This window comes from Blennius ocellaris (genome assembly GCF_963422515.1).
Source record: "Blennius ocellaris genome assembly, chromosome: 18".
In the NCBI taxonomy this organism is placed as follows: Eukaryota; Metazoa; Chordata; class Actinopteri; order Blenniiformes; family Blenniidae; genus Blennius; species Blennius ocellaris.
In genome coordinates this window covers 1,514,717-1,524,716 of record NC_137667.1, presented here as the reverse complement: position 1 = coordinate 1,524,716, position 10,000 = coordinate 1,514,717, and the positions used below count along the sequence as shown (strand labels likewise).

At 43.9% G+C, this 10,000-nt stretch overlaps 1 protein-coding gene across 1 annotated transcript; it reads right to left on the bottom strand.

The window, feature by feature from the left end:
• Positions 1-1,024: 1,024 nt before the first annotated feature.
• LOC308143220 (uncharacterized protein) lies at positions 1,025-6,087 on the bottom strand (the record flags this gene model as incomplete). The annotated part of the gene is made up of 2 exons (XM_080513960.1): positions 1,025-2,012; positions 5,114-6,087. 2 exons carry the CDS (start codon positions 6,085-6,087, stop codon positions 1,025-1,027), a joined length of 1,962 nt encoding a protein of 653 aa, XP_080370086.1.
• Between the last annotated feature and the right edge of the window lie 3,913 nt (positions 6,088-10,000).

Genomic DNA, 10,000 nt, shown 5'->3' with positions numbered 1-10,000 from the left:
ATAATATAATATAATATAACATAATATAATATAATATAATATAATATAACATAATATAATATAATATAATATAATATATGATATAATATAATATAATATAATATAATATAATATAACATAATATAATATAATATAATATAATATATGATATAATATAATATAATATAATATAATATAATATAATATAATATAATATAATATAATATAACATAATATAATATAATATAATATAATATAATATAATATAATATAATATAATATAATATAATATAATATAATGTGTTGACAAAGTAATTTTTCTTAATAGACATTTTTTCTATGGTATGATGTGCAGCTTGAGTCCATCACTGAGTGGTGGGCCTCCACTTTATTACACATATTATAGTATATATATTGCACATTATATGCAATATATATATATATATATATATGACATATTACATGTAGTACGTTTAATTCATGTGTTTTGTCCAGTTCATAGTTTTAATCCCTATGCAGGCGAGATTATTCATTTCCCCCCTGTGAAATAAAAATCTTTAGCAGAAGTTTGTTCTTTGTTCCTGCTTTGCATGATTTGTGAAACTTTAACTTAAATGTGACATAAAAAAAGAGAGATATGACTCTCCGCCACTGAATCCCCGTTAATATGACACTTTGGCTCATTTAGACGTCGTAAGATTACAAACAGTACAATAAGAAGAATATTTCCTTTTTTGTTTTTAAGAATGAATACGTTGTGCTCTGGGCTTCTGAACAATCAGAAACTGTTTTTACCATCCAGACAAGAATCTCTCAACATTTAGAAACACCAGTATTTCCCTCAGTGTCCGCTGTGCAAATGAGGGGAAAAATACATTTGGAATCTTTTTCCAACCTGTAGATTTAGATATTTCTGGTGTGGCAGTGACCGTTGTTTCACAAGTTGCTGTATAAATCACATCACTGATAGTCAGTCACAGGCAACAAGGTGGGTTTTTATTGATTTCCCGCACAAACAACAACAGAATTCATCACTTCGAATGCGTCAGAACAATCTGGAGTTCGTGAAATCGCTTTTCACTATCTTCCCGGTCAGGATCATTTTGAACGCCGACCTGAACCAGCTGTAGAAGAAGGCGTAGATGAACGGGTTGAGCATGGAGTTGAACAGCGCCAGCCAGTTGAGGGTCTCGAAGGCCTGGTGCGGAACCGCCACGCCGTCCAGCAGCTGCGAGGAGAAGCACAGGAAGAACGGCAGCCAGCACAGCAGGAAGCCCCCCATGACGATCGCCAGGGTCCTGGTGGCCTTGCCCTCCGCCTTCCGGGCGTCGGCGCTCCGCAGGCTGCGCGCCTGTCTCCGCGCCACCAGGAAGATCTTCAGGTAGATCCCCACCATGACGAGCACCGGGAGGTAGAAGGAGAACACGGGTCCCAGGACGTTGGCCAGCACGACGCCGAAGAGGCAGCCCTCTCGGCATTGGTCGAAGTTCAAACCCGCCACCAGAAACCCCACGGCCACCAGGACGGCGGTGCACCAGGTGGCGACGATCATGGTCGCCGCCACGTGGACGTTGACCTTGGCCCTGTACGTCAGAGGCCGGCACACCGCGTAGTACCTGTCGATGGAGACGCAGCACAGGTTCAAGATGGACGCCGTGCTCAGCGTCACGTCGAGGCTCTCCCGCACTTTGCAGAGCAAGTCGGCGTGGTAGAAGCACAGCTGGGCCGAGTATTCCATGTTGAGGGGGAACACCAGGAGACCCACCAGCAGGTCGGCCACGGCCAGAGAGAGGATCAGAGAGTTAGTGGGAGTGTGCAGCTGCTTGAAATAGACGATGGAGGTTATTACCAGGAGGTTTCCACAGACAGTCACAGCAGACACAGAGCTCAGGAAAATGTACAAGAGAGCACACATCGTGGAAGGAGTCTTTTTCACTGTGAAAGAGACGACGTTGATCTGATAGCAGGGATGGGTGTCGTCGACGTGGGAGCGGTTCGCCGGGTCTCCTCCTCCGGCCATCTTCCCGGGAAGCCTGAAACTCACCGGCGAGTCACACCCTCTCACACACACCCGATTACGTAACTCGGCACTTACAAAGTCCGTTCAACGCGCCGCTCGCTTTTTTTATTGAGGCAAACCCGATGACGATGCTTCGGCTCTGTGGCCAGCCAATCAGAGGCGTCGGTGTGATGTCACACAAAACGACTGCTGCCTCGTCGACTGTTCTGGTTCATTCAGTGTCGGGAGAATTTCCTCATTAAAAAAAACAAACAAACAAAGAAACAAAAAGAATACGGAATGCTGAGCGATTTATCAAGTTTAAGAGCATTTTACCACTTATTACTGAGCAACCAATCAGACGTCACAGTCACAACCTTTTTGCGTGATCGTACGGGAGTTTGACTGTGAAGTCGGCTTTTTTTAAATGTCTTTATTAGTGCATGATAGAATCTTCACTCGTTCATTTTAATAAAGAACGGACTGAAAAACTCTTTCTTCCCCGTCACCATCAGACTTTTGAACAGCTTCTGACATGTTTACATTTTGCACATCTCACTTTCTCACCAATATTTTTGCACTGCTGTTATTTTATTTTATTTATATATATATATATATATATATATTTTGTGTGTATATACTTACTTATTTATGTATGTCGGCTCCAAGGCAGACGGCAAAATACGAATGTCATTCACTGTGAAACCTGGCTTTTACTGGTGATACGACAATAAAAACACCTTGAACCTTGAACCTTGATAAAGTTGCCGGCCTGCATGCAGTTCCTGTCCTCACCATTGACGTGTGGGGGCGCTAGATTAGAACGTCACTTTTTGTTGGGCGTTTACTTCCATTACTAATTCTAATTTTTCCGAAATTACTTCCCGTAATTTGAATGCTAATTACCAACCATAAATCCCCAACACTTTAAATCAATTTCAAACTGGGAAACCACATAAATGTCCAATTTCCTAATGATAAAAATAATGTGTGGGACTCTGAGGAGCAGCACCAGGAGCTGATGGTAATGTCAATAAACTAGTATTAATATTCAGCACTGTGTACTTTGATGCTACTGAGGACTGGAGCTCTGCATGTTTGGTGTCAATTATTGGTTTGTTGATGTTTCAGAGGATATTTTGAGCACGTTAATGTGGATTTGACACTTTTTTCAGACCAACAGACTCATAAATTATGAGGTTTTGCTGACAAGTAGTTATGTTTGCACATTTACACATGAGCTTATTTTATTTTTCATCTTCTTCTGAAACATTGAAGAAGTATGAAACGTTACGTTTCGATGAGATATTTAGTAGTTTTATTTCCCGCTAATTAATTTCCAGGAATGGTTTCTTTCAAAAAGTAAACATTTCATAGAAAATGTTGGTATAGAAAACTACATTCTTTTCTTTCTTAAATATTTATTTGTGTAGGGACTTGTGTGAAGTGTACATCTGTACAAGACATGAAAACTTCCTTAGCATCTGCTGATTTATCAATAATCAGTTGGTCCTTAAATACAAATTTAAAAAAAAAAAAACAACCTCAGCAACAAAAACAAAACGTGACGGTGTGAAGTACAAGCAAACTCTATCAAACAAGGAGTATTTAAGGCATTTAAATAAAAAAATAAATCAGCTGTGATTGACTATCGGAGATCAATCAATTCTGGCAATTTCTTTAAAAACACATTTGCTCTTGACATTATCCACTGGACCCGGCGGTTAAAACATAAGAGACTCCAATCTGGACAAACTACACAGCAAATGTTGGAAAGAAATGGAAGAAAACATAGTTTTTTAACAACAAACAAATTTCCACAGAATTCTGACATGAAAGACATCAAACGAGCGTTAGCCGCAGAGCTATGCTATCAGCGTTAGCGTAAAAACAAAATAAAATAAAATAAACATGAGGCAACAGTAATAGAAGTTGTTTATTTTGTTGTTGTCGACATTTCATTGTGTTTTGCGCCAGAATGTTTCAGTGAAATCGTTCAGGTTGTTGTCAACAAAACAACCTGTTGTAAACAAAACAACCTGTTGTAAACAAAATTGTTTGGTTTCATGAAAATAAAGACATTTTCATCATTCACACTCTGCGACACAACAAACAAAGACTTTAAAGCCGCGGTCCTCAACTTTTTTTTGTGCCACGGACCGGTTTAATCTCCTTTTCCTCTTTGTAAAGAAACTTTCCCAACGTATCTCATTTATTTACTCATTTTGCTGCTTGTGGGAATTCTGCTTTAAAGAGTGAATTCAAAGCTAATTAAGGAATTATTTCACCAGTTCGGGCCACACGAGAAGAAGTACGTGTGATTTTGCCTCGCTGCACTGGATCCTCTCACTTCACTTCTCACTTCAATTTCTTTAAAAATACATTTGCTCTTGACATTGGAAAGAAATGGAAGAAAACATAGTTTTTTAACAACAAACAATTTTCAACAGGATTCTGACATGAAAGACATCAAATGAGCGTTAGCCGCAGAGCTATGCTATCAGCGTTAGCGTAAAAAAATAAAAAAATAAATAAACATGAGGCAACAGTAATAGAAGTTGTTTATTTTGTTGTTGTCGACATTTCCTTGTGTTTTGCACCAGAATGGCCCGGGAGGGGGGGGGGGGGGGGGGGATTCAAAGCTATTATGAATTCAAAGCCTATTAAGGAATTATTTCACCAGTTCGGGCCACACGAGAAGAAGTACGTGTGTTTTTGCCTCGCTGCACCGGATCCTCTCACTTCACTTCTCACTTCAATTTCTTTAAAAATACATTTGCTCTTGACATTGGAAAGAAATGGAAGAAAACATAGTTTTTTAACAACAAACAATTTTCAACCGAATTCTGACATGAAAGACATCAAATGAGCGTTAGCCGCAGAGCTATGCTATCAGCATTAGCGTAAAAAAATAAAATAAAAAATAAACATGAGGCAACAGTAATAGAAGTTGTTTATTTTGTTGTTGTCGACATTTCCTTGTGTTTTGCACCAGAATGGCCCGGGAGGGGGGGGGGGGATTCAAAGCTATTATGAATTCAAAGCCTATTAAGGAATTATTTCACCAGTTCGGGCCACACGGGAAGAAGTACGTGTGTTTTTGCCTCGCTGCACCGGATCCTCTCACTTCAGTGCAGTTTGGAATTGGCAAAATCCCCTCGCAATATTTGCCCGGACACGATAATCTTCAGCGCCGACCTGAACCAGCTGTAGAAGAAGGCGTAAATAAAGGGGTTGAGCATGGAGTTGGACAGCGTGAACCAGTTGAGCGCTTCGACTACGGACACCGGCGCCGAGGCGCCGGCGAGGGGGAGGAAGGTGATGCAGAGGAAGAAAGGCGTCCAACACAGGAGGAAGGCTCCCAGGACGACGGCCAGGGTTCTGGTGGCCTTCCTCTCCGCCCTACTGGCCGTGGCGCCGGGCTTGGCGTTGTGGACGCGGCGCGCCTGCTTGGTGGCGACGAGGAAGATCTTGGCGTAGATGCACAGCATGGCGACCACGGGCAGGTAGAAGGACAGCAGGGGCCCGACGGTGTTGTCCATGAGCAGGGCGACCAGGCACTTCCCCTCGCACTCGTTCAGCCCGGCGACGGTGACGCCGACCCCGATCAGGCTGGAGACGCCCCAGCTCCCCAGGGTCATCGCGGCCGCCACGCGGCGGTTGATGGTGGACCGGTACGTCAGCGGCCGGCACACGGCGTGGTAGCGGTCGACGGAGATGCAGCACAGGTGGAGGATGGAGCACGTGCTCAGCGACACGTCCAGGCTGCCGCGGACCTTGCAGAGCAAGCCCTCGTGCCGCACGCACAGGCTGAGGGAGAACGCCATGCTGAACGGGAAGACGACCACCCCCACCAGCAGGTCGGCCACCGCCAGCGACAGGATGAGGGAGTTGGTGGGGGTGTGCAGCTGCTTGAAGTAGACGACGGCGATCGTGACCAGGAGGTTGCCGCACACGACGACGAGGGACGCGAGCGCCAGGAAGGCGTAGAGCAGCGAGCAGCCGGCCGACGGGCTGCGGGCCAGGACGTAGTCGGAGCCGTCGATCACGTAGCAGGGATGTACGTCGGCCATGACCTCGGTGCCGTTGGCGGAAACTCCCGCTGACATTATTTTTTGTTGTTGTTCTTTGAAGGTTTCTACATCCTACGAAGAGTATGAGTGGACGTCTGCTCCGCTTGGACGCCAAGTGATCTGAAGGCTGTGTGGACGGTGTTAAAGGTTCCAGATCACATTGGCTTTTGTGAACGGGCCAATCACAGGACGTCTAAGATTCACCTGTCCAGAGATTCCCGAGTAACCAATCAGAAAACAGTCTCTTCTTACGTGTTTGTTGGAGTTTGAAAAAGGTTGAAAGGCTCATAGAGTATTTTCTTTTGATTTCTCATGTAAGTCCAGGAAATCCCCCGATGACCTTCAGCTTCTGAACCTCAGGAAAAGGTTTCACGTTGACCGAACGTATCTAAAGACACACGTGACAAATGTTCCAGAACAACAAAGCAAGTTTGCATGAGGTGGGCAGGAGGGGTTGTTTTTCTGCAACACGGTCTGTGTGGAACCCTGGCCTGTGAGGCCCAGGTTGAATGCCTTGCTCAGTGGCGCTGAGTAAGTTATTTGGATTCATAGAGATCAGAAACAACAGCAGTTGGTGAAATAGGCACCAACAGAGGAACCACATATGTTCTTGAATAAACTTACAACGACAGCGTTCCCGAGTGAACATGCAAAGCTTTCATTGCGTCTTGGGCGTCTGTTTAAACAACAATGGCAGTCGGAGCCACTGAAAAACGTAACTTTTTCTAAGGGGTCGTCCACACGAGGTTGCCGGTTCACCTCAACGAGCTGTTTCTGGCCTGTCGTCCACACTAGGACCCTGGTTCACCTGAACCAGGACCCTGGTTCACCTGAACCAGATGTTTCTGGCCTGTCGTCCACACCAGGAACCTGGTTCACCTGAACCAGATGTTTCTGGCCTGTCGTCCACACCAGGACCCTGGTTCACCTGAACCAGGAACCTGGTTCACCTGAACCAGATGTTTCTGGCCTGTCGTCCACACCAGGACCCTGGTTCACCTGAACGAGGAACCTGGTTCACCTGAACCAGATGTTTCTAGGATGTCGTCCACACCAGGACTCTTGTTCACCTAAACCAGATGTTTCTGCCCTGTCGTCCACACCAGGACCCAGGTTCCCCTGAACCAGGAACCTTGTTCACATGAACCAGATGTTTCTGGCATTTCATCCACACCAGAAACCTGGTTCTCCTGAACCAGATGTTTCTGGTCTGTCGTCCTCACGAGGCGGTTTTAGAAGCGTGAAAACAGGTTTTTGTGAACACGGGTCCCCGAGTGGGGAAATTCTAAAACCCCGGCTCGTGCCGTTCGACCCCCCGGGGTGAGGACGGCAAAGACGATCATCTGTGAAAAAAAGATGACGTACTCATGTCGTCAAATAACCACAACAGTCAGGGACGACAATGTAGCTGCAGAAGCGACTGACGCTAGCAGCGTTAGCTGTACGGGCCGTAGACCTATAGAACTAGTCATATACAGGTTTATGAGCTGGAATCTACTTCTAAATTTCTATGTGCTTTGTCTTCTTCTATGTTTTCAGTGTGTTCGGGGAGTCACAGCGCCCCTAGAGGCCTGGCAGGTGTACTACATGCCCTGAAGCCTCGTGCTGAGCCCAGTTCATAGAGACGTGTGGACGGAGGCTTTTAAAAAAAACCTCGGGGAGAAAAAAGATTATTTTGCCTGGTGTGGATGTGGCCTAAGTCGATAGTTCTCACAAGTTTGAGATTTTAACCCCTTGACGCCTGAATTTATTTCCAATTATGGAGAAAAAAAAAATTTTGGTGTTTGATGCAAACTCTTAATCAAATCGCTTAAATGGATTTCTTTGTGAAGCTCTTATGTATTTCTTTAATTTCTTTGTGTTCTATCATGTTCTACAGATAAAATCACTTTACTGTACAACGGCGCTCGGCATCGTTGTGAACGTTACGCAGCTGAATGCAGTAATACGTAGATGATAAATCAAACCAGGCCCGAGTGGAAAGTTTTCTCTTTATTTGTCAATTTATTTTTATGATTTATTATTTTGTGCAGAACTCTCTGAGCGACCAGTTTATAATGAGGAAAATGTTTTGTTACCCTTAAACTGGAAATTGATATTGTGAATGGAGATCTGGTCTGCTCTGTCTGCAGTTTATGGGGTAAAAACATATAGAGAAATATAATATAAATAAAAGAAAAAAAAAATACAAAAGCTAATCAGAGACATTCAAAATAAAAAGTTGCAGGTGCTGCAATTAGACTGCTCAATTGTCCTATGTGATTACGTGTCGTGTCGGACGACTGGATCAATTAAAGGTGTGAATGTGTTGTTTGGCTGTTGCCAGGCCACACACACACACACACACACACACACACACACACACACACACACACACACACACACGCATGAGTTCTCACCTTATCGCCCCGGGGCCTTATTGGCTTCAACAACAACAAAAAAAGCAAGCAAAACAAATGCGCTGCTAATTAACGTCGAACAACGAGGTGCGGGAGGTTGTGAGCCGGGGAAATTCCCTCCGCGCTCCGAGTTGCATCATGATGCATGTTGGGATGCAAAAAGTTCACTTTTCTTCTTTTGCAAGTCTTAAGGACTTGAACTAGAAGCTTTATTACCACACAAACTTCAACAAATGCTACTGGAATATTTAAAAAAAAACAAAAAAACAAACCTATTCCAGTGAAAACGACGACACAGAAACGGCAAAAAAACTATGGAAACACTGTAGTTTGCATGCCAGGCCACAAGGTGGCGCTGACGGTTGTTTTTGTGATGAAACCACACGCATACATGCTCCAGGTGGCGCTGCAGACGGAGCATAGAGCGACAGAACTCAGAGTTATATAGAGGTCTACGTCTAAACTTCTATGTGCTCCGTCTCTCCTGTGTTTTTTTGGTGCGTTCGGTGAGTCACAGCGCCCCCCAAAGGCCCGGCGTGCGTACTACACGCCCTGAAGCCTCGTGTTCATAGGCATAGATATAAAACACGAGATGCGGCGTGCCGACGGCGCCGCCATCTTGGAGAGGTCTAACGCTTGTGCTAAACGTAAAGATCCCCCAAAGAAACCAAAAACATTCGTAGCTCGCTTTGCTAGTCCACGTAGCAACACGTAGCAAGATGGCGGTGCGGTGAAGCATCTCTGGGTAATTTTTTTTTTATAAGAACCTCGCGGAGAAAAAATAATATTTTGGGCTCGTGTGGAGGAGGCCACTTAACCAGGAAACCAGGCCGCTTAAAAAAACACAAAAAACACTGGTGCAGACGCTCTATAATTTCACATCTTGTTGATTGAAGGCAAAAGAGCAGAACGAGTCCAAGTTTCACCGACTGCCAAACTCATCCCCGCGCAAATATGCGCAGCCTTTTGTCTGCTGAGTCTAAAAGGTGCGGCGCCGCGTTTTACAATCTGTAATTACAAGTAAACACGGCACAGAGAAAACAGGCTTGTCAGTGCAGATCGAGTCTCGCGCCTCACGAACGTAGTAAACGACCTCGATGTTGCTCAAGGTCAAGGTCAACATTTCACTGCCTCCTGGATTCGCTTCACATGGAGATTGTCCACGTATATAATTATTGACATCATTGATACTTATATTATCTATTTATTTATCTTGCTTTGATCTCCTGCTTATTTCTAAGTGCCCATGTTCCGTTCTGTGTTTTACTTTATGTCTTCTACCAGGATATTTTTATATTTTTACTCTAATTTCTATTCTATTGTATTTTATAATATTCGTATGTACCAGATTGCTGCAACAAGACAATTTCCCTTCGGGGATGAATAAAATCATTATCTATCTATCTATCTATCTATCTATCTATCTATCTATCTATCTATCCATCCATCTATCTATCTATCCATCTATCCATCTATCTATCCATCCATCTATCTATCTATCCATCTATCCATCTATCCATCCATCCATCTATCCATCATCTATCTATCAT